Genomic DNA, 24,164 nt, shown 5'->3' with positions numbered 1-24,164 from the left:
AGGGCCAAAGGCTCTTGGGCCTGATGGATCTGTGGCACGTCCAGGGGTGGGGCTGGGGTGGGCGGTCAGGGGCAACCATGGACGAGCCTCCCTCCTCTTTCCCCACAATAGGGGAAGCCACGGGACGGCACCTGACGGAAGTCACGAGGCGGCAGCCACGTTTACAAAGCAGAGGCCTTTATTAATGTGCCAGAAACCCGGAGACACGGTGGGTTTTCTAGGTAACAAAACACCGATGTACAAAACCTTGCAGCGTCGCTCCCGCTATCCATACAAAATGATTGTCACATGGTGTGGAGTAAGGCTGGGTGGGGGGAGGGAAGCAAGGAGGAGGGACCAGATGGCGTCCCCCCAAAGCGGGGCAGGGCACAGTGCCATCGCGGCTGCTGGCAGGTTGCGGGACCCAGAGCGGGTTGGCGAGGCGGACCTCGGTTTCATTCAGCTATGACGTGGGAGGTAAGGGCATGTGAGCTGGATGATGTCCCAGGTCCCTCAGAGCTCACAGTCCTGGGTGACCCCCAGGGGCCAGCCGTCCTTAGCCTCAATGACAAGGGCGCCCACTGCCAACAGGAGTCTGGCCCGCGGCATCCATCCCATCCCCCACACCGGGGGCCTCAACGACCCTGGCGCCCCTCCCCGGTTCCCGGGGGGAAGGGACTAGAATGAGGGCCAGGCACTGAGGGCAGGGGACCTATCCTTTGTAAGCTGTCCCTCGACTCCTGCTTCTAAAATACCCATTTCAATACACAAATGCTAAAAGGCACCCAATTGTGCAAATAAATAAAGTTCCTTCTCTGGAGAGGGCAAAGGGTTACGGCCTGGTGCAGGGCTGCCTGGATTGGCTGGTGGCCCTCCAGAGCCGGAGAGGACGATGCCAGTCTCCTGATGCCCCATGGAGATCTCACTGGTTCATTGTTTCCCCAAAGGGCTGTGCTTTAAAAACAAAGCCCCCCCCCCACGCCACCCCCCCAGGAGGGGCACAGCTGTGCAGCGTCATCAGGGCCGTCCTGAGAAGGCTTGGCCTTGCGGATGGCCGGGGAGAGACGGGGGGAAGGGGGCGAGCCAGTATGGCACCCCTGGGATCAGGCCGGGGACCTTCTGCCCACCCACCTTCCTAAGTTCTGGAAGGCAGTGGAGGCAGCTGGGAAGCCGGGGGAGGGGCAGGAAGCCCAGGCTGGGTCGGCAGCCCAGGAAAGCTGACCTTGGAGGTCCCTGTGCTCTGACCCCGCCTCTGCCGCGCCCACTGAAGCGGCCCCCCAACTGCCTTCTCTGCATTCGAGCACCGGTCCTGCCCCAGCCATGCCGACCTCAGCGAGCACTCCCACGAGACACAGGGGGGCTCGGTTAACCGAGCGCTCAACCCGACCTACCTGTGCACCACCCGCCCCCCGCCCCGCCCCCGTTCTGGCCTCGGTCGAGTCCACGGAGGTGACTGCTCAAGGCGCGGGGGGAGCGGTCCACGTGGACTGGCAGGGGCCCAGCCACAGGGCTGCTGTGGACGTCCCTGTAGGCCCCTTCCCAGCAGCAGAACCTAATGCACGATGTGAAGGGGCTGCCGCTGTCTTTAGCAGAATCCCGTGTTACCCAAGATGTGTCTCTGCTTGAACAAGACGATCGCAAGGAAAAGGGACTTGGTGGAGAAAGCCCATCTCGGGAACTGGTCCGGGGTGGTAGCCGTCAGCCTGGCCTCTTCTCGCTTTCCTCCCCCTGCCGGGCCAAGGTTCTCAAGGAGGCCATGTCAGGATTTGCAGCAACACGGGTTAAACCGAAGGAAGCGTGGGATGTGGGAGAGAAGGCTTACAGAGCCAGGATGTGAAATTCGCACAATCTCGCGCTGCCCAGCGCCGGCTAATTGGGATCTGACCACACGGGTATAATCACACCCCTTGATTACTCTTTCCATTAGGACCTAGGCACTGCTCCCCCAAAGGAATGTTCTATTACATTATCATATATATAGAAATACTAACCCCGAGGATGTAGGTTCTTTCCATCCTAAGTGGTTTCGTCCCTAAAGCAGGGCACAGAAACCCCGTGACGCGGGCCACAGGGAAAGTTACTGGGGAAGCTGTCAGCTGGGACGTGAGTGTGAGAGCAGCATCGGGAAGACGGTCTGGCTCTGGCCTGGGGAGGGGCTGGCCCACTTTGAAGGCGAGCCCTGCAGAGATCGGCAGGATCTATCCAAGTGCTCTTCTTCTGAAGAGGCCTTCTGGAACTTTCCACATTAGGAAGAGCTCACGGTGGCCTGACCGCCCCCCAAACCAAAGTGACTTCTGGGGTTAAGGAAGACAGGGCAAGGTGGTTGCACAGCAAACCCCGTCTTGTCTTTTTCTTTTCCTATATATAAATATGTGCATATATATGGGTGTGTGTGTGTGCGCGTGTGTGTGCACGCACGCGTGCACACACACACACACACCTTTTTTTTTTCTTCAATACATCGTAGTAAAATAATACTATTGTGTTATTGCATAGAAGGGATGGCTGCCGCAGGCTGGGGTTAGGTGATGGTCTGGGAGCGCTGGCGGCTGCCTGGGAGCTGCGGGGTGGAGGGGGCCTGGCGGCTGCCGCTGAGCTGTCGCCGCTGTTCCTCTTGCTTACGGGCATGTTCCTCGAACCACTCCTAGAGCAGAGCGCAGACAGGGCGCTGAGCTGGCTGCACTCCTCCCCGCCAGCCCTGCGCCCCCTCCCCCCCCACACACACCCCGGCACACAGTGGGCAACAGGGGCCTCAGGACGGAGGGGGCGGGGCTGCAAGTCACCCAACAGTGACCGCAGGGTCTCCTGAGCCCTGGACCTACTGGGAATCCGGAATATGGCCCAAACAGAAAAATTACACTGAAATCTTTCCCTATTGAGGCGCCTGGGTGGCTCAGTCGGTTTAGCGCCCGATTCTCGATTTTGGCTCAGGTCGTGATCTCGCAGTTCACGAGTTCGAGCCCCGCGTCGGGCTCTGCGTGGATGGTGTGGAGCCTGCTTGGGATTCTCTCTCTCCCTCCCTCTCAAAACAAAGAAAGACAGAAATCTTTCCCTTATTAATTAGAGGCTTGCACACCTCCTTGGAAACATTCTCCTTGGCATATATCAACTCTTTAAGAGAAGCCCAGGCAGTTGGTAATCATCCTCTGTGAACCCAATCTCTTGTCCTTCACAAAGGGATTCCCCGCTGTCGCCCCTTTTGGGCTTGGCAGGAACGGTGTCCTCGTGAAACACCTGACAAAAGCGAGGCTCAGAAGTTGCAGAAAAGCCAGGTGAACTGGGTGAAGCACCTCCCCTAACTCCCACGTTGCCTGCGTGCCCTCCAATAAGGCTGTGAAAGCATTTTGGGGAAAAAAAAAAAATGCCACCTGCCTAAGACCGTTGTCACGTCACCCACGGTTTACAGGGATGGGTATTCAGGTAATCGAGGAATTAAAAAACCTCCCTTAACGTTTTCAAAGAGTCTGAATCACAGAACTTGATGGCGTAAAAAAAGACTGAGATGGGCTTTTTCTGTGGCCCAGCACTGGACGGGGGCGGGGGGGGAAACTGAGGCTGGGAGTGGACGGACGGGCAGAGGACAAAGGACAAGGCCTGCAGCTGAGCGCGTGCCCCCGTGAAGCCGTCTCCTCTGCTTTGGGCCGGAGATGGCCCCCCTTCCACAGGTGGGAACGGACCGGCACTCTCCCCCCGGGTTTCACGAAGCCAAAGCCCCTGCTGGTTTCGCGCCCCCGTGACTCCTGCTTCCTGAGCCGCCATGTGTCTGTTCGCCCCTGGCATTTTCACAGAGAGCAAGTGACTCAGCTCTGGGGACTGCAGCCTCCCTGCCTTTTGGGTGTGGACACTGGTCATCACCGTCCCAGTGAAAACAGGATTTTCAGCTGCCGGAATGCCAGCAACGGCACCGTCACGCAAGCGGCACGGGAGACTCTCCCCCGAGCCCTGGGCCCCGGAGACCGAACAGAAGGCTTTATGTATATATAAAACTTCTCCCTTCTCTTAAATGAGAACAAAAATAAGACCCCAAACGGACACCTGGGTGGCTCAGTCAGCTAAGCATCCAATGCTTGATTTCAGCTCAGGTCATGATCTTGTGGTTTGTGGGTTTGAGCCTCGCGTCCGGTTCTGTGCTGAGTGTGGAGCCTGCTTGGGATTCTCACTCTCTGCCCCTCCCCTGCTTGTGCCCACTCTCTCTCCCTCTCTCTCAAAATAGATAAACATTACCAAAAAAACCAAAAACCAAAAACCCAAACAGCCAAAAGAGCCAAGAGACCCAAGGACACGGCAGAACCCGATGGGCCTGAGGAGAGGCGCCCCGGCCTGCGCAGCACGGCCCCCGCACCCCCTCGTGCCCATCTGTCTCCCGCGGGACACGCTGCACCTGCGGTTCTGGCTCAGAGCGAGGAAGGGAGGTGACGTCCTGGTGGCCGTGCCGTAGGGAAACAGCACACCACAGCTGCTTGTGCTGGGGGAGGACTGAGGGCTCGCGGTTGAGCCCACATCCCGCCTGACCCCGAGTCCCAGACGCCACTGGCGGCGGCCCCAACGGGCGGCCCCGATCCCCCCCTTAGCCAGCGCCGCTCCACACTCGGGATGGGGCCGGGAGGCCCACCCCCAGGCAGGAGCCGGCCGGGGCGAGGCCGAGGCAGTGCGGGCAGGGGCGCTCCTACCTGTATCTCCTCTTGGTACATCTTTAGGCTCAGGTCGCTTTTGGTCCTCGATCTCCGCCCCAGAAACACCACGGAGTTTTGCTAAAGAAGGGCGGAGGCTTAGGGACTGCCCGAGCTGGCTGGAGGGGAGCACGGTGGGGGAGGGCCTACGCGAAGCTCGAACCCGCCCCCTCCGCTGGAAGCGGCCCTGAGGCTCCTCACCTCGTGTCTCTCCATCTGAGAGAGGACCTTCAGCAGCCGGCTGACATCCGAGGTGGCTCCTCGCACCTCCCGGTAGAGCTCCAGGACGGCAACCAGCTCCTCTTTGGAGATCTCCGTCTCCAGGGTGATGCCTCCGTCAACTGTGGGAGGGGAGCGGGCGCTGGGAAGGAGCCTGGGGCTCAGAGCCCCCGGTCTGCCTTGGTCCGCTTCAGCCATCCTCCCTGCTGCCCCGGGGAGGGGGGGGTCCCCGAGGTTCCCTCTCTGAGCGAAACCGCACCCCCCACCCCCTGCCGCGTGGCACTCTTGTCCTGCCCCTTCCCTTCCCTTTGCTGCGGCTGGCAGGACGGCTGGTTGGGCCAGCACCTTCTAGGGGACAGAGGTTATGGCAGGGAGTCTGGGCAAACAGCAAATGATCCCGTGGCCTGAGGGGACAGCGATTTGGAGACGAGCAATCCAATCGGTATGTGGTGGCTCTGGGGGATGGGGCAAGAATGATCAGTACGCGTCAGCCCTGCACCCTGGAACAGGCGAGCCGGTGATCAGGGCTGCAAGCACCGAAGCTGCAGGAGGAGCCACCGGCGCGACATTTACGCCCCTCAAGTCTAGAACCACACTGTGGACGCAGGTGATAACAAAGAGGGTGACGAGTGTCTGGGAGGCGCAGGGAGGCGGGGCGGAGGGCGGCTGTGCTCGCAGGAAGCCTGTCCCTGCTGGCTGATTTTTCTAATCTCAGACACGTAACGTTTTTATTCTAAAAATGAGATCAAGGGCGTTCTTCGGTGGTGACGTGCGTGAAAATCAGCGTGAATGAGGGATGTCACAGGTCAGCCAGACAGGTATCAGCTGAGCTGCCAGAGGCCCGGACAAGCAGACAGCCAAGAAGCGGACAGTGGGGCAGCCAGCCGGGTGGGCCGCGGGGGCCGCGGGGGCCGCACAGACCTTCCGAGTCCTGGTTCTTGCGGCTGTAGTTCATTCGGAAGACGAAGGCCTCGAGGATGAAGGCCACGATGATCGTCATCACCACCTGGCGGGGGGCAGGGGGTGTGAGCTGCTGTGGGGCCTGCACTCAGCAGAGCCCGTCGATGCCCGTTGCCCGGCCGGGCCCCTCCTCCCCGGGCTGCCACCACCCTGCAGGGGCAGCCGGAGACTCAGAAGTGAAGGGCGAGGGGCGAAGGGCGTGCTGGGGCCGGGGACCTACCATGGTCACGATGTAGAAAGTCATGAAGTACAGGCGGCTCCAGTGGGAGGTCTGAGAGGTGACACCTTCCTGGGGACACGGGGAGGCAGCCAGTGAGCAGGCGCCTGGGCGGGGCCGGGTCGCCGTGTACCCGGGCCCCTCCGTGGTCCCCCACATGGCCGGCTCTACACAGACCCTGCCTGATTGGCCTTGGGTTGTGGGAGACACAGGAGGGGGACCTCACTGCCCGGGTCTCAGAACTCCTCTGTGCTGCATGAGGCCCGGATGCTCCCCAGGACCGCGGGGTTCAAGACTAACGCGGGCGGTCTGTGCTCTAAGAGGCAGTGGCGCTCGGAAGGGTTTAGGGAATGGAAAACAAAAGCCAACCACCCTTGCCACACCACCCCTTGACCGAAGAGCCCCTGCCACAGTGGGGGGAGGACGGAAACCCATAGGCTAATGGGCATCTCCTGGCCGCCAGGGGCTGTATGGGGGCAGGGATGGAACCCATGTCTAGCAGATGCAGAGGGGTGGCTCCTGGGGCCCAGCCCCGACAGTGGGCTCTGGGCAGGACCCCAACCCTGTGTGACCCAAGACCCCATTGGGGAACACAAGAGCAACGCATCCCATCCAGGGCCGGGCAAGACCACAGGTGGTCTCAGAGGCTGGTGGGAAGATGCACCCCCCCAGGAGCTGACCGAGGTCCTTACCATGATGATGTACCAGTTGTTGACAACTGTGAGCTCGAACAAGGTCACTGCCAAAGGGAAGGGAGGAGGAGGAGTGTTTTGATCAGGCTCGCTTTTTCAAGGTCTGTCTCAGATGGCCTGTCTCCGCCTCTCCTGGGTACTGTGCACCTAACTGATGGCATCCCACCTGCCAGCTTGGGCTGTGAGTTCCAGAAGTGAGCGCCACCCCCCACCCCCCGACTCCCACCCCACAAGAAGCACGGCAAACTTGGCCTGTCCCCAAAAGGGCGTGCCTCCTGCCTCAGCTGCCTGTGACCAACCAGGGCTGGGGGTGGATGGTAGGGAAAGAGCAGGCAGACCTTGCTCCGTAGAGATCTGGGATGCCCCGAGGGGCTCCCCTTCCTCTTGACCTATGCCCTGCTCCTGCCCCGGCCTCTCCACGGAACCCAGGAGCAGAGCTGTGTGGGCCTGAGCCTGGGTCAGTGCAGGCACCGTGGCAGGTTGGTGTGGCTGCGCCCCACCCTGCGGTGTGGGGTTGTGACGGGGGGGTGGGCTCCCCAGCATCGGGCTGTACCCTTTCCGGCAAAGCGCGGGGCTCTTCTGCTCCCAGGAGTGAGACCTGGCGGTGAGTGAGGGCTCGCGTCTGGCCTGGACTGCACCCCTGGGACCGGGCAAACCACAGGCTCCACTGAGGCTCGAGGGGACTCGGGAGAGTGTGGCAAACGGCTGGGGGAGGGGAGGCCTCAGACAGCTCTGCTCCGCCGTGTCTGGGGCCTGCGGTGACAGAGGCGGTGTGCCCCGGGGACTGTCCTGCTTGGGGCCCCTACACTCACCGAAGCTGTTCAGGATGTTGTCAAAGTTATTGAGATAATAGTAGCCTTCGTCCACAACAGTCCTGTTGCCCACGGTGTGATTGAGCCAGCGGTAGGCGTCGGCCACTGTGCTGGTACTGGCCAGGGAAGCAGAGGGAAAGTCACAGGGAAATGGGCCACCTCGACAGAGGACAAAAGTCCAAGGTCCGGGCAGGAAGCATCTGTCCCGGCCCAGCGCCCCGCATCCTCGCCCATGTTCCTGGCTCAAGGGAAGCCCTGGGCTCCTCTCACCTGTTGGGTGCTGGTGGGAACCCCTAGGCCTGCCCCCTGCTTTTCTGTGTCCACTTGGCATTTCTCTGCTACCAGCAGCCTTCTCCCTCCCAGCTACCGGAGGGTTCTGCCCAGGCTGGGATCTGCTCTAGAGCCTGTGTGTGGGGTAGTGCGCACAGAGCGGGAGCTCCTTGCCTGGCTGGAGTGCTCCGAAAGGTCGTCCCTGTCTGAGAGCTTATTCTCTGCCTTCCTTCCGGTGCTTTATGGCTGATCTGTTAACATTCATGCCAGAAATTCTACACCTCTGGTCCCGGGGCCCCCAGGGAACTTGTTCAGCAGGCAGTGCCCTGATGACGGGGCACCATAAAGTTTGGGGCCCCGGGGTGCCTGGGTGGCTCAGTCGGTTGAGCGTCCGACTCTGGCTCACTCAGGTCACGATCTCACGGTCCGTGGGTTCAGGCCCCCCATCGGGCTCTGCACTGACAGCTCAGAGCCTGGAGCCTGCTTTGGATTCTGTGTCTCCCTCTCTCTCTGCCCCTCCCCTGCTCATGCTCTGTCTCTCTCTGTCTCAAAACTAAATAAAAACATTAAAAAAAAAAAAAAGTTTGGGCCCCCTGCTATCGGCCTCTGGTTCTGGGCTCAGCCTGACGCTCGGAAGGGCTACCGGCGTCATAGGAAGGAGTTTGTGCTTGAGGCCTCCCGGGCCAAATTTTAAAGAGAACACTGCGAATCCAGAGTTAATGCTTTCAATGTGGTGGCTTGCAGAAAGGGAGAGGTCGTGGAGGCTGTGCGCTCCACCCCTGTCCCCAGAGGCCTTCCTGCGGGTGTCCACTTGTCTCATGCCAACAGGCCGCCGGAGATGACGTGTCTGCCCAGCCCCCCCCCCCGCCCCCAGACAAGTGGGAGGAAGCCACGGGACTCGGGCCCCAAGCCCCGGGCCGCTCCTCGTTCTGCGGCAGCCTGAAGACCACCTCAGCCCCAAGGGCGAGGTGACAGAGGCCTGCTTGGGGACAGGGACACCTGCTCAGATGTCACTGCTTCAGAGACAGCCCTCTCTGATCCCAGGTCCCTCACTTAGCTACTGCGCTGAGCTGAGCCAGTGAAAGCAAGGCCAAGGGATTCCCAGGCCTCGAAAGGGTGTCGCGGCTGGGAGAGGTGTGCCCGAGGCCCCTGAGCTGGGGGCGACCTGCTCAGTGGGGCTGGCTCGGCACCCCCCCACCGGCCCCCGGCAGAGACACAGGCTCCCGGGGGGCGGGCAGGGCCGGGCCCCGCCGAGTACTCACTTGCAGCAGTTGGGGTAGAGGATGCCGCAGAAGAATTCCATGCCCACGATGGCGAAGGAGTAGTAGAAGATGAGCAGGGTGAGGCCCAGGCTGGGGAGGAGGGTCAGAAGGGACAGGGCGACTTAGGGCCAGGCAGGAGAGCCCAGCGCCTCCGGCGGCCCCGGCGTCCTCAGACCCACTGAGCTGACTGACAGACAGGCATGCCCCTAGCCAGGTTTACCAGCTGGAAAGTGCCTGCAGGGAAGGGGCCTCGTGATTCAGGTCTGGGGTCAAAAACGGCTCGGATCAGGACTCTAGGAACAGATGCCCCTTCACCAGAGATTCACCCCTTACCTGTGAAGGTAGACTCACAGGTGACCCCTTACCTGTGAACGTAGACACAGGCGGTAAGTGAGTTGACAGCTCCCTGCCCTCCCTACTAGATATTTCAGACAGGTCAGAGGAGAGAAGTGGCGCCAGGGAGACGCGTGGTGGCCAACATCTCAGCTCCGTGGAGACCCGTCAGACTCTCCGCGTCAGTCCTTTCCGGGCCTTCCCCCCGCCCCGCCCGGCCCCCCCCCCCCCCCCCCCGACGGCCGCCCAGCCGCCCCCTCGGGGGCACAAGCCTCACGGCGCCTGGCCCTGGAGCCCAGAGGCGGGGCAGTACCTGGCCATGCGCGGCAGCAGCTCAAACATGGTGTCCAGCACGTTGCGGTACCTCTTCTTCAGCTTGAACAACCTGAGGGAGGAGAGCAGGTGGCGCTCAGGGGCCGGCACGGCCGCAGCCCCGCTCCTCGACCGGGGGGGCCTCCCTGTCCCAGGCCCGGTGGCCCTCGGGGCCCTGGGAAGGGGCAGCGGTGGGGCCGGGACACCAAGGCTGGATGGCCCTCCCCGGAGGGACCCGGAACCCGCCGTGTCCCCCCAGTCTCTCGCTAACGGCGATTTGCCGCGGTTTTCTTTTGGAACCAGGAGGCTCTGTGAGCAGCAAGGCCTGGCGAGGGACGGGGTGGCAAACCTCGGAAAGAAGGGACCGGAAGCCACGCCCACAGAGGAGCCTGGCGAGGGACCGGTCATCAGTAAAGGAAGGACGCCCTGCGTGGGGAGGACGCGGACGTTCGCCACCACCCCCGGGGCATGGCCACAGGGTCTTCTAGAGACACTGCCCTGGCTGCCCCCACACCTCCACCTCTCCTCCCAGGAAGGCCATGTATGGGGTCGGGCCCCTCGCACCATCAGAGGCCATGGCCTTCTGGTTTATGAGTCTGAGCATGTCTGTTTCCGTGGCTACAGCAGATTTCACCGCAGGCCGGGTTCTCCCAAGCCGCGGGCCACATTTCTCCTCCACAGTCAGAGGCTACTGGTCTCGGTGACGGGAGGAGACGGGCGGGCCGCACATCCCCACAGGAAGGCGACAGGGGCCGGGTGCCGTCATAGGAGGGTGAGTCTCTGACACCAGGCTTGCGAACCTTCTGGCTCCTTCCGGCCACTTCCCAGATCCGTCCCAAGGCCTTCCCACCCTCCCCCTGCCCGCCTCTCCCCAGCCCCGGCCCTGTCACCTCAGCAGCTGGAGGGGACGCAGGACCACTATGAAATAAAAGGGCTCCATGTTGAAGGCCAGAGCCAGCAGTCCCAGGAAGGCAAACACGGTCACAGAGAAGTCGAACCTGGGAGGGAGAGGAAGGAGCCACGGGCCATTGGGCCTGTCCTGCCCGGAGCCTGCCTCCTTCCCACAACGCTCCCTTCCAAGGAGCCCACCCGCCAACCTCAGCAAGAGCAGAGGGTGCCCAGCAGGGGCCCGCAGCCGCACAGCTCAGGAAGCAGCTTTCTGCCGCCTGGGGGTGTCTGAGGCCGGCCTGGCCAGCCCTCCAGGCATAGCACATACAGCAGGGATCAGAAATGCCCAGAACCACCCCCTCTCCCCACCAAGGTCCTGCACCGGTCTAACGCCGCACGTCGGGTTCTATGGGTGACCACTGACCCCGGTGAGGTTATGGAGGGAAAGGGTGCGATTCCCGCCTAGAGCCCAGCCAGCCCTGCCCCAGCCAGGGCCTCTGTCCTCTGCACACGTGTGTTAAGGCCCTGAAAACAGCATGGTGCACACGCTACCACTGTTCCTCCTCGACTCCTCTGTTTGTCAAGACTGAGACCTTGTGAGGATAGCCTGATATCATGGGCGAGTCAACTTAAGTGGGCGGGAGGTGGCCTCTGAGGTCTCCCTGGGGACAGGGACAAGGGCCACTCGGGTCTCGTCGCCACCCCCAACCGGCTGCTGCCGGTATCGTGGTTTCCCTGGGGGAGGCAGGAGCTTCGTCGTCAGGGGTGGGTGTAGGGGCCGAATGACTCAGGAAGAGCCAGCCCAAGGCCCCTTACGACGCCACGTCCCGGAGGAACGGGCCAAGGGACCTGAGAGAGTAAGACAAGAGCCTGACCCTGGCGTGTCCCAGAGCCACAGACGGAGCTCAAAGGCCTCGTCCTGTCCCCGCCCCCTCCTCCTGCCACCGCAGAAAGGTGTGCTGCGGGTGTGTGGGGAGAGGGCCTCTCTCGGTCGCGGACGTGGGGAAGACACACACTCTGCACTCACAGATTCCACCCGGAGGACAGGTACTCAACAGGGCCCAGGCCAGCAACCTTCAGGAACAGCTCCACCCCGTAGACTGGGAACAGAAGGAGGCAGTTAGCAGCGGCCGGACCACAGCCTCTCCCACACCTGCCTTGGCTCCGTCCCCCCCTCTGAGGCCCTTCGGAGGTCTCCAGCCTCTGCGACAGGCCATGTCACACCCACACCGCCCCTCCCCCCGGGAGAGGCCCGGCCCAGAGGCTGGTCAACTGGGGCCACCTCCAGCCAACCCCCAGAATGGGGCAGGTGAATGGGGCAGGGCGGTGCAGTGCGCTCAGGGACGTTCAGGCGAAAGAGGAGGAGGGAGAATGTCAGGCGGGGGCGGGGGGGGGGGGGCACCAGGTGGACAAAACAACCTTGGCAGAGGCCCCGGGTAAGAAGGGGCCCCGGGCACGGGGGGGGCCAGGGAGCGGGTCACTGTTCGGTGGGGGGCCACAGCCGGGGCGAGGGCGGAAGCTGAGCGGGCCCCGGGTGGCCAGGCAGTGTGAGTCACGCCCAGGATGGGGACGGGATCCGGAGGGCGGCGGAGAAGCGCAAAAGAGCTTTGGACGGGGGTGGAACGGGATCAGACTCAACTCCTGCTCCATTCTCCCCAAGCTTCCCTGTTTTCGAGGAGAGCCGCGAGGTCCCAAAGCAAATGAGGGTCCTCCCAGCCCGGCCGTTCGGCAAAGCCACCGCCAGAAACCTACTCGTCAGGAAGACGACGTAACTCCAGGGCACGTGCTTGGAGAAGAAGTTGCCACCTGTAAGACAGGAGGCGGGAGCTCAAGCTCAAAGGCACCAGGTGCGCCCACCAGAGGGCCGGTCGCTCAGCCAGGGCTCACCTTTCAGCGTGAAGGTCTCCACGAGGATCCACACCCCGTTGACGGCCACCACCAAGTCTGTAAACAGACAGGCTCGTGACAGACAGAGGAAGCACAGGCGGGTGTGCAAATCTCTAGCTCACAGCCGCAGCCCCCCCACCCCGGCCACGTTCCCTGGCAGCCCCGGGGGGCGACGCCCCACAAGCCCATGTGACAGGGGCTTCTCTCCGCTTCGTGCTTTTACCACGTGAGCTACACCAGCCAGGGGTTTTGCGCAGGAAATCGCTATGGATTCCTAAAAACACCCTCGAGGTCACTGCTGTTGCCAAGTCCGTGTAAGAGGTGTTTGAGTATTAAAATGTTTGCTCTTCCCTAGATTTTAAGAATGGCTCCGTGAGGGGCACCTGGGGGGGTCCAGTCGATTAAGCGTCCAACTTTGGCTCAGGTCAGGATCTCACGGTTCGTGGGTTCGAGCCCCGCAGGGGGCTCTGTGCTGACTGCTCAGAGCCTGGAGCCTGCTTCGGATTCTGGGTCTCCCTCTCTCTCTGCCCCTTCCCCACTCATTCTCTGTCTCTCCCTCTCAAAAACAGACATTAAAAAAATTTTAAATAAAAGAAAGGATGGGGCGCCTGGGTGGCTCAGTTGGTTAAGCGTCCGACTTCGGCTCAGGTCAGGATCTCACGGTTCGTGGGTTCGAGCCCCGCGTCGGGCTCTGTGCTGACAGTTTGGAGCCTGGAGCCTGCTTCGGATTCTGTGTCTCCCTCTCTCTCTGACCCTCCCCCATTCGTGCTGTCTCTCTCTGTCTCAAAAATAAACACTAAAAAAATTTTTTTTAATTAAAAAAAAATAAAAAAGAAAAGAAAGGCTACAGGAACCAGTTAGCAAAATTACGCGTTCATTTGATCTTTCACATAGCAATCCCACTTCAAGGGATCCACTCTAGCGAGACACTAGCGAGACCCAAAACAATGTTACCGCAAGCCATTTGCAGGAGAGCTATCTGTGAGGGCAAAAGTCTAGAAATGACCTAAATGACCAACAGGGGACTGGTGGGATCAACTATGACGTGTTCGTGAAATGGTGAAGTAGCAACTCTAAAAAGAAACGAGGAACGTCTCTATATATTACAATGGGAAGCAGTCTCCCGAATATATTTTTAAAAAAGCCGAAAAGGTGGGGAAGAAAGTGTATCAAGTATGTGACTGTTTATTTAAGACACGGGGAGAGGCACGTATATGCATCTACTTAGAGTTCTTAAAAACTGGAAGAATAAACCAAAATAAAAGTTACCCATTTGGTGGGGGGGGGGGGGTTGGCAGGATATAAATGAGACGTCCTTAAATATACTTTGTTTCATAGGTCCGACTTGGAACCACATAGATATTTTACCTAAGTATAAAACAAAAGTAAGTTTTAAAAAAGCAATCCTTGAAAATGAAAAATAAAACGAAATAAAGAAACCTAAATGTGTCTCCAGTTGGTAACATACCCACATGGGCGGGGGCGGGGAACTACTGTGGCCTTGACGCACAAAAATCTGAATGTCTGTCCCTAGAGTAGTATACTAGGGTCTGTGTTGTTGGGACAGTGTTGATATCATTTTCTGGAGATGGTTATGAGTCTACCGTGGGGTACAGCAAGTGAGTAATTGTGTGAATGGTGCTGGGAAGCAAGATTTTAAGACTGGAAATCTGGATTTGAAAGAATGAGGAAGTTAAGTAAAAACACGGTAGTCCTGAATTTGAATTAGAAATGTCAGGGGGAGGGGCGCCTGGGTGGCGCAGCCGGTTAAGCGTCCGACTTCAGCCAGGTCATGATCTCGCGGTCCGGGAGTTCGAGCCCCGAGTCGGGCTCTGGGCTGATGGCTCAGAGCCTGGAGCCTGTTTCCGATTCTGTGTCTCCCTCTCTCTCTGCCCCTCCCCCGTTCATGCTCTGTCTCTCTCTGTCCCAAAAATAAATAAACGTTGAAAAAAAAAAAATTTAAAAAAAAAAAAAAAAAAAAGAAAGAAAGAAAGAAAGAAATGTCAGGAGAAACTCCGGAACTCCGGATACGGTTTATCTTCAAAGACAAAATCCCACCTCTGTCCATGGAAAGGCCTAGAAATAATAACCAACTCCAAGCAGTGAGCACTTCTAGCATTTCAAACTGTGGTCTCTAAACACCCTTTCCCGCTAAATGGAACCAGAGCTCCTTAGAAAGTCTCAGTTCAAGCCAACCTCCCAACTAGTACTGCCTGAGAGAACTTCCTGTGACAACAGAGATTCCCTTCTCTGTGCTAATTGGTAGTCATTAGCTGTATGTGGTGCTGAGCACTTGAAATGTGGCTACCGTGGCTGGGGAACTGAATTTTTCATTTTAGTTGCTTAAATATAAATAGCCACACATGGCTAGTTGCCACCACATTGGACAACACAAATCTAGAAATAGTTACAGGAACCAACCAACGGGGGGAATACACAAAAAGAAGACCGAAGGCCGAACAATCCTGTCTCTTCAACTAAATGTCGCAAGAGGGAAAAAGGGGATGGAAGAGAAACCTACAGACTGAGACAGACTTAAGTGGCAGAGCCACTGACCACATCCTGTGGTTCTGAAATCTGTGTCCGAAATCTCCAGGTCTGGGGAGGGGTCGAAGAGCCACAGTGAGGGTACGGACGGACAGAAAGACTGGCCGTGGGGGACCGCTGTTGAAGCCAGGTGACCGTGGATGCTCACGGTGACCGTCATCTCCCCACTTTTATACACGCTTGGAATTTGCTATAATAAAAAGTCAACAACATGGCTGCAGGGCTAATCTCTTGCCTCTCCACCTTCTGGAACAGTGAAAGACTCAGGCAGGAAGGGACCCGGAGCTGTGGTATTTCACACTTACACATGAAATACTGGAAGGCCTTGGACTTCACAAGGATATTAATTCCTATTTGAAGAGAATAAATGTTAATAGCGAAATCTTCACGTGCAAGTACACCTTCCCCTACCGCACACTTCACACACGTGAGCAACCAGGGTGTTTACGCCCAGGGGTGAGGAAGGAACGGTGTGCCGTCAGAGTGACCCCACGCTAGTGCTCAGGCAAGACCACACCGACAACAGCTGCTCTGGGGAGAGCCTGGGCAACCCGGAGCCAGGACGGAGCCTTCACTGCTGCTGGCCTTGACCCCGGACCATTTATTCATCCACTTGAGTGGCTATCATCCCACGGGATGGAAAACCCTCTACAGGATATGGGATAACAGCTGTGCCCCAAGCCCTAGCTGTGGGAGAAGTCACAAAATAGAACATGCCCTCTTCACTCTCATTCATAATGGCCCATACCCAGGCCTCAGCCTTTCTGCACGAGAAATGCCCCGTGAGCTAACTGGATCTTTGCAAGTGGCACTCAACTAAGGGGCAACAATAATATGGGCGCTTTGATGTTAAAATTTTGAATTTTATGCTACGCAAGCATGATGTAAGGGATCACATACACCAGCTACGTATCCTGTGAGGAGGATGGTCAGAATACATTATTTGGTAAAAAGGCAGGGTTGGGAACCGAGTCTATAATGTCATCCTACTCCCTTTTAAAAAGTACACAGAGGGGCGCCTGGGTGGCTCAGGCGGTTACATGTCCAACTTCGGCTCAGGTCATGATCTCACAGGTTCATGAGTTCGAGCCCCGCGTTGGGCTCTGTGCTGACAGTGCACAGCCTGCTTGGGATTCTCTCTCCCTTTCTCTCTGCCCCTTTCCCCACGGGCGCTCCCTCAATCTCAAAATAACTAAATAAAAACATCTTTTTTAAAAAGTGCACAGAAAAATAACCAAACACAGAAGGAAACACATCAGAAAATGAACAGTGGTTACCTCTAGGTGGAAATTTTTCATTTTGTCTGACTTTGTACATGTTCTTCAGTGACTATTCCACAAAGGTCTTTTGGTCTGGTTTTTAAGTTACTGATTTCCTTCCTAGTCCAACACTTATCTGCCTGCTGGGGTGGCCACACTGTCTCTTGTACACACACACACACACAGCTTATGAATATGCTCTTAAGGTGCTCGTCTGTGGTCTCTGGAAACCTCCATCTGTCCCTAGCTGCCGAGATGTCACATTCAGGCCAACCCTACCTTTGAAGATGAGGAACGCTGTCCTGGGAAGCTCATCAAACCAATGTTCCCTGTTTCTCTTTGCCTGGCCAGGAGACAGGGCCATGGAGAGAGGGTGTTAGGACCGGCGACCAGAACCCAGCCCTGGGGGACCAGGACGCCGCTTTCCTTCCCTGCTTCCCCAGCTAACTTGGGGAAGAACGAAAACACTCGGGGATCTAAATGACAACAAAGACAGCCAGTTTACTGAGCATTTAAATGGAACCATGCATGTGCCTTCCTTTTATATGATGCTGGAAATAACTGTAGGGATCATCGTTATCCCATTTCCCAGGTGGGACAAGGCTTGAAAAGGTTCCAACGCTTGCCGGATGTCACACAGTAACTAATGCGGTCTACCTGAGATTCAGTGCTCTTAATCGGGAGGCTACAGGGCAAGTGTAAGGGCACACGGATGGCCACCTGTAGCCCTGCAGTTGGGGGGCGGGGAGGCAGGCCGAGAGCCGAGCTGCTCCAGCGGGAAGGAGTCAGGCCGCCAGTGCACCCAGCCCCCCCCACCCCCCCCAGCAATCAGCCCCGCTCCCTCTCTGGTCTTCTGTCTCGTACGAACACTCACCTTCCACTTCAAGGCAGCAACCTCGTAGATATCATAAAAGTCCTTCAGGCTGTTGTAAGCCACGTGGAAAAGTAAAAAAAAAAAAAAAAAAAAAAAAAAAATTCAGAACCCACTGCCACTGAGTTTCAGGACTCCCTCGTCCACCCGTGGTCACCTTTAAAGGGGCGGGGACACCTGCGACCTTCAGCACCTCGGTGCCCCAGGGACCCTTACCTGCAGGCAGCTGATTTCCTTCCTCTGGGTGCCATGCCCACTGAATCCGCTTGGTCTATACTGACTACTGATGGCTTTAGTCACTAGGATTCTTAGATAGCCAGGGACAGAGCCTCCTCTGGCGGAGGACTGAATGCAACAGCTGGGACTGCGTTCAGCCCAAACAGAGCTCAGCCGCTCGCGTTTCTACAGCTGGCCCGCTTCCTTCCCCGGAAACAAGGGTTCGGATCATCAGCATTCTGGAAGACCAGGACTGCCCACACACATCTCAGGGCCAGTTCTGGAGGTTCTCCCAGGAACTGTGGTCAGAGGGCGTGTTGTGTGTGTGTGTGTGTGTGTGTGTGTGTGTGTGTGTGTGTATGCGTGCTCGCCAGGCTCTGTGGCTCCGCTCGAATGGGATTACCCCACCTCACTCAGGACTCGAGAGTGAGTGGCAGAGCCGGACCATTTCGCGAGACGATACACTCCTTTTTTGTCACGCCAGCTGGAACTGGGTTCGGGTTGGACTGCCGTTACTTGTGAAAAGAAACCGGAGGAACGATGCCATCTACGTGTGTAAGAATCTCTGTGGAGAAAACTAGTCTCTAAGAAGCTTCTTTGCCCACCCACCTCCTGGGGCCCTTGCCTGCCCCAGCTCCCTCGTGTGAACACCTTGTCCAGACACTCCGCCCCACCTGGCGTCCACTCTTACCTGAGCAGAGATGTGTTGCTCTGATTCAGGGCCTTGAAAGTCAGATAGCGCTCCCTAGCACTCATCCGGGGCCTGTAGAAGCGCATCAGGCCTTCAAATTGCCTGTAGGAGACGCCGGTGGGCCTCTGCAGGGAGAGGACAGAGGGCCATGCGAACACGGGGAAACACAGAGCCCAGACTGCCCTTCCCTTGGGGGCAGCCACTCCGGACGCCCAGGACAACGAGGGATCCCAGGGCATCTGGCTCTTTCGTGTTTTCCCAGGGGCAGAACTCTTGGTTTCTAAAGCTGCCGGCCCGGCCGTGCTTAGGCGCTACTCTGGGCCAGCGAGAGAGAACAGGGACTGGTCCCCTCCCCGGCCCCACCCCCACTCCTCCGTACCCGTTGGCTGACGAGCAGGCGGTAGGCATGCTGGATGGCGGTTCGCTTATGCAGCAGCAGAGACTTGAACTTGCGTTTCTCAATGTCATTGAAGGTGTCGAACACCACGGCCAGAAGCTGTGAGGGAAGAACACAGGACCTGGCTCCCCTGCGTGGCGGGGCCTGAAGGAGTCGGGGAGTTCGTCCTCTGCCTCCAGAGGGTGCTCTCCCAGCCACCCCAGAAGGGGGGCTTGAGAGGACCCTCCCACCTGCCCCTCGGGGATACGGGAAGTTAGTCTCCAGGCGTCTGCAGAGGAATTCACCCGCGGTCACTTGTAAGTCTCCTCTCTTGGGATACGCGAAGACGTCATTGTATTTCCCCTGGTCGCCTCTCTCCACCTAAGCCCACGCCTGGCTGGGCAGTGTTCTAAGGGAAAGCGGCTAGGGAAGCGCCCTGGATTCTATACCCAGCCTGATGGCCGGGGAGCCGCTGTCCACCCCAACCTCGGAGCAAGAAGGAGCATCACGGCACAGGACGGTCCTCCCTCGCCCCCTTGCTCCCTCCCAGTCCCGGTGAGTCACAGCTTCGTGCACAACCCCAGAAATCCGGGCAGTGAGGTGGCCTGCCCTCCAGGGCACAACAGTGCCGGGCTGCCCAATTCCAGGACTGGAATGTTTACGACACAGTCTGTGTTGGGAGGGCGGGATCAGATCTGAAAGAAAGCTTTTTTGGAAACGCTTTCTTTTTCTCTCGAAAATATCTTGAGGGACACTCCCTGGTCTTTTCCATCCCTTCAAATTGGTCCCCCATTTTTTCCTCCTTTAGATCGAGGGAGGGGCAGCAAACTTTTCCTGGAGAGGGACATATAGCAAATGTTCTAGGCTCTGAAGGCCAGATGGTGTCTGTTGAAAGTACTCAACCCTGTAGCCGTGGCATGAAATCAGCCGCAGGTGATGCGCAAACAAATGGACATGGCTGTGCGCCAATAAAACTTTATTTATAGAAATCGGTGGTGGGCTGGCTTTGGCCAGCAGGCTGCAGTTTGCTGACCTGTGCCCTAGATTCTCACAGCTCGAAATATATTACAAATGAAAACAAGTCAGTTACACAGAATATCTTTTTATGATTCTAAACCGACAACAGGATATAAGAACTATACCACATATAAAGATAGATAGGATTTCAAGTTTTTAGGAGACTTCCTAAGTCTGCCCCAGGGGAGGTGCTCTCCATTTCTACCCTGGGCCGGCGGAGGAATGCTCTTCAGAAGTATACAAATAAATACAAGCTTTGATAAAAGCCTCTGCCGACAGTCTGGCATTGACGTGTGGTCTCGACACGGACCTAATGGCCTCATCCTAGGGGCCATCTGCTGATGGGAAGAGGCTTTCTGGTGGCCAGCTGGGCCTCCGCAAACACCTCCAAAGTTCCCAGGGTGCGCGGGGACTTGACGTTCTCCTTAGCAGAATGCGTCCTGGATTGCTTTGCTAATGGTTCCCGATCAATGGGGTGGAAACAGACACGTGGGTGCAGTCAGAGGGAGCGGTTAAGGGCAGATCTCTGGGATCGGACCAGCTCACCTGGCCACCCCGAGCTGTGCAGCTGTGAGCAAGTTGCTTTGTCAGTCTGGCCCTCAGTTTCCTCAGTTACAAGCTGAGGATCGTAACAGAGCCTCCAGAATTTTTGTGGAAAATCATTTCATCCTCACGTACGGAGCACTCTGCCCGGTGCCTGGCAAAGGCTTCGTTGGTGCCAGCTTTTAGAGTTGTTGTGACACACATTTGCTGGAGAACGAACGGCCCCAGGGCACCCTGACCTAAGGGCTAGCTCCAGACCTAAGAGCCGCGGCAGTATCATCCCAGGGGTACCCACCGGGAACCAGCTGAACTCAAGTCCCGCCAGGGCATCTGCCACCACACCACACTTGACCACAGCCTGGGACCCCATCCCGGACGGAGGCCGACAGCGGGCCGGACTTCCCCATGCCCGCGGTGCCCGGCGCTGTGCCCGCTGGGACGGCTGCTCCGGTGGCGCGACGCACGCTCACTCACCAGGTTCATGATGAAGTACAGCTCGATGGAGAGGTAGACGATGAAGAAGACACAGGACCAGGGGTTCCGGGAGTAAGAGGGCATCATCACATCTGGGAAACTGGATTTGCAGAGCATCACTGCAGGGCCCCGCGGCTGCCTTCTCCCTTTCTCCATCCTCACGGAGGACATCTCTCCTTTCTGCCTTGCCAGCCCCACCCCCACCTGCCCCTCCTCTCGTCCACGTCCACGAGCTTTGAGCTCATTGGGCCACCCCCATCCCTCACAGTGTCCCGAGCACCTGTCTGCCCTCAGGTGTGGGATATTCTTGCTGAAAAGAGAAGACCCTGGGGCACCAGCAGAGGGCCCAAGCCAACGCAGAGCCAGACTCACTTGGCTGTGGTCAGAAGGACAAAGAGACTGACGATGCTGTTCTCCAGGGTGCTGAAGTACTGGAGGGAAAGAAGGCAGGCTGTGATGGGCCACCTGGAGTGCCCGCCCTTCCCTTCCCCTCCCCTCGCCATCCACTCTCCCTCCTCCCAAGGAGTCCTAACGGATGGCAGCGGGGGTGAGCGAATGCGGAGTCCAGCCGCCTCTAGCCTTCTCGAACTCTGCGCTTCTGGCAGAAGCAGACAACCGGCGGGACTGTTTTCCTAGAGAATCCCATGTCTGCGCCATCCGTTTGGCGCCCCTCCACTGTCCCTTCACCAAATCTGTTCCAGATCTGATCCTGGAAGCCTGCCTCTCAAGGCAGGCAAAGGGGATTCCCTTTCAGTGCTTAAGGAAGGGACCAGCTCAAGTGTCGTCCCTCAAGGAGCCGTAAGCCGTGCTGAGAAACCTTCCTCATGTGGCCGGGGCGTCCGGCCGGCCCCCTTGTCTGCGGGGATAGGCCCCAAATAGAAGAAGAAACAGGATAAACATGGTGACTACTTACGGGGTCCGAAGGATTAGAGGAGAACAAGTAGAAACCTACACGGGGGCAGAAAACACACAGATAAAAAGGGTTAGAGCAGAGGTCCCAAACCTGACATCAAAGGACTGCACAAATAAATGTAAACGAGTGCTGGGGGCAGAGGGAAAGCATCAGGGAGTGGTGGGGACAGCAGCACTCTGGAGAACACGCGCTCTGTCCAAAGGAGCAGGTGTGATACGTGGCCCAAGAATCAAGTCTGCTGTTTAAAGAGGCTGGATGGGGGCGCCTGGGTGGCTCAGTCGGTTGAGCGTCTGACTTTGGCTCAGGTCACGATCTCACGGCTTGTGAGTTTGAGCCCCGCGTCGGGCTCTGGGCTGACAGCTCGGAGCCTGGAGCCTGCTCTGGATTCTGTGTCTCCCTCTCTCTGCCCCTCCCCTGCTTGCACTCTGTCTCTCTCTCCCTCAAGATAAATAAACATTAAAAAAAATTTTTTTTTAATAAATAAATAACCTTAAAAAAAAAAAGACTGGACGTCCAGCATGTTGAGTAGTTAACACTCGGTTGTATATTTGAAAGTTGCTCAGGGAGGTCTTGAAAGTTCTCATCGGAAGAGAAAAAAAATTTGCAACTGTGTGTGGTGACAGGCGGTAACTAGATTTACTGTGGTGGTCCTTTCACAATAGACACAAATATTAAATCGTTCTGTTGTGCGCCTACAACAAATACGATGTTGTATGTCACTTACACCTCTGTTTTTTAAATTAAAAAACCCATTTTTTTCAAGGCTAGAAATCTGTATTTTCATGTAATGAATCTAATTTTCAAATGTCGGCTCAACATTTTCAGACCAAATGAAACTCATCCACAGGCTGGACAATTCCAAGTGACAATTCCAAAGAGATTCCCTTGATATAGCCCAGGGTCCTGGGGTGCGAACACCCTTGGTTTCCTCCCTCCTGGAATGGGCTATTGCCCTGAGTCCTTGAAATCCCGAGTGGGAAAAGGGAAAAAGTTCTGCCCTCAAGGTAATTAGCCCCCTTGGAGCACAAAGGAAGTTCTACAGAGAGTGGGGTGGTCGGGTGGAGGGTCGGAGGCAAAGAGGGAGCCAGTGGCCGATGTGTGAGCGTTCACTACATTGTGACGTGTAATGGTGAAAACGCCCAACAACGGAAGAAACCGCCAAAGAGCAACTTGCAGGAGGGCCCCCCCCACCCCGCACACATCATGTAACCATTTCTATAAAATGTTTATTTGTTTAAATTTTTTTTAATGTTCATTCATTTTGAGAGACGGCGGGTGGGGGGGGTGAGGGGGAGAGGGGGAGTGGGGGAGGGGCACATAGAGAGGGAGACACAGAATCGGAAGTGGGCTCCAGGCCCCGAGCGGTCAGCCCAGAGCCCGACGCGGGGCTCAGACTCACGGACCGCGAGATCACGACCTGCGCCGAAGTCGGCTGCCCAACCGGCTGAGCCGTCCAGGCGCCCCATAACATGTTTTGATATGCACAGCAATACCACTTACTTGCTGTTGCAGGAAATATAAAGTATAGCTAGAAAGATACGCGTGGCAGTGGTAGGCTTAGGTCGGGGGGGGTACCTCTGAGGGGAAGGGACCGGGGGTCATGAAAAGATACAGAGGGGCTTTGCATTTTACTCCTAAGACTTCATTTCCTAAGCCGAAGGCCGTGCATGTTGCACACGTGTAAAAGCTTCCTGAACTTCTCCAACTGTCAGAGTGAGTTCGTCTTCAACCACGAATTTGATCTGGGGGCGGGGGGGGGGGGGGAGCGTCAGGGCCTCGGGGCGCGGGGAACTCACCAAGGATGGCGAAGATAAGCATGAAGAGGAGCAGCAGCAGGAGAATGTCCATGAAGGGTGGCAGAGATTGGAAGATCTGTCGCAGGTTGCTGGGGAGACAGCAGGGCCGGAGGGGTGAGGCGGGGAGGGGGCGCGGGGCCCAAGTGGGGGGCTGTCTGGGACTCCACGGGCGAGGCAGGGGCCGGGGCTCCCGACTCACACCACACTAAGGCCCGCGGCACCCTGGTTTGTGACGTCACGCTCGGCGTTTTCCCAGGGGACTTCCGCCCGGGGACGACGGGGAAAAACCGGGCCAGGTACGCCACACACAGCCCCTTCCTCCTGCTTGCGGAGCCCAAGCAGGCAAGGGCCCTGGTGAGTAGTGGGGGGGAACAAGCAGAAGGCCAAGCGCATGGCCTTGGGCACCGAGCTTCCAGGAGCAGGACGCGCAAAGACATTTCAGGGCCACCTAGTCCTGGGACACTTGTTTCCAGCTTTGGAAACAAGCACGGGCCCGAAGAATGAACTGCCCAGCCTGCTCTCTCTCAGCATCCCAGCCAAGAGACTTTCCAGATGGAGTCTGCAGCACTAAGCTCAACTCCAGGCTGGTGGGCAGGTTTGAGTCCAGCCCCCGGGCTCGGGGAGGGGGTCAGCCTGCTGAGTCACTCAGTCTTTGTGCAGTTGCCTGCTTTGAGAGGTCACTGCCGCTGTGTTTGGGCAAATAATGCATCCGAGAGAGGAGCCAGCCCCAGGAGGCTGCAAATAAGACGGGAAAGAGCCCCGGACCCGGAGCCAGGAAACCGAAACCCGAGTGGAGGACCGCCTTCTGCCCTGTGAGGGTCCACTTCGAAGGAAGTGAGCGGGCATGTGTTCTCCCAGCGTGCAGAACTGATCCCATCACTACTTGACTCACTGGGTCCTGCTCCACAGGCCCAGAGGTCCGGGCCAGGCCAGGCCAGGATAGCGACCGTCTCGTCCCCC

At 57.8% G+C, this 24,164-nt stretch overlaps 1 protein-coding gene across 4 annotated transcripts in view; it reads right to left on the bottom strand.

Moving 5' to 3' along the window:
- Nucleotides 1-160: 160 nt before the first annotated feature.
- Nucleotides 161-24,164, bottom strand: part of TPCN1 (two pore segment channel 1) — a 63,154-nt gene continuing 39,150 nt past the window's right edge. For 3 of the 4 annotated variants that reach the window (XM_043557668.1, XM_043557669.1, XM_043557667.1), the window contains 22 exons: nt 23,205-23,293; nt 21,409-21,443; nt 20,868-20,926; nt 20,496-20,595; nt 18,465-18,581; nt 18,086-18,210; nt 17,182-17,230; nt 16,587-16,650; nt 15,354-15,398; nt 12,502-12,558; nt 12,367-12,420; nt 11,642-11,714; nt 10,617-10,724; nt 9,728-9,799; nt 9,082-9,171; nt 7,550-7,665; nt 6,738-6,784; nt 6,049-6,117; nt 5,790-5,874; nt 4,851-4,990; nt 4,650-4,730; nt 161-2,623 (listed from right to left, as the gene is read on the bottom strand). In XM_043557668.1, the coding sequence (XP_043413603.1) occupies nt 2,501-2,623; nt 4,650-4,730; nt 4,851-4,990; nt 5,790-5,874; nt 6,049-6,117; nt 6,738-6,784; nt 7,550-7,665; nt 9,082-9,171; nt 9,728-9,799; nt 10,617-10,724; nt 11,642-11,714; nt 12,367-12,420; nt 12,502-12,558; nt 15,354-15,398; nt 16,587-16,650; nt 17,182-17,230; nt 18,086-18,210; nt 18,465-18,581; nt 20,496-20,595; nt 20,868-20,926; nt 21,409-21,443; nt 23,205-23,293 (1,798 nt within the window). In that variant the 3' untranslated portion in view covers nt 161-2,500. Of the gene's footprint in view, nt 2,624-4,649; nt 4,731-4,850; nt 4,991-5,789; nt 5,875-6,048; nt 6,118-6,737; nt 6,785-7,549; nt 7,666-9,081; nt 9,172-9,414; nt 9,447-9,727; nt 9,800-10,616; nt 10,725-11,641; nt 11,715-12,366; nt 12,421-12,501; nt 12,559-15,353; nt 15,399-16,586; nt 16,651-17,181; nt 17,231-18,085; nt 18,211-18,464; nt 18,582-20,495; nt 20,596-20,867; nt 20,927-21,408; nt 21,444-23,204; nt 23,294-24,164 lie in introns of those variants that run through there. The other variant, XM_043557670.1, reaches the window with a different exon arrangement.

Source organism: Prionailurus bengalensis, chromosome D3 (genome assembly GCF_016509475.1).
Source record: "Prionailurus bengalensis isolate Pbe53 chromosome D3, Fcat_Pben_1.1_paternal_pri, whole genome shotgun sequence".
NCBI lineage: Eukaryota > Metazoa > Chordata > Mammalia > Carnivora > Felidae > Prionailurus > Prionailurus bengalensis.
This window is presented reverse-complemented; position numbering and strand designations above follow the sequence as displayed.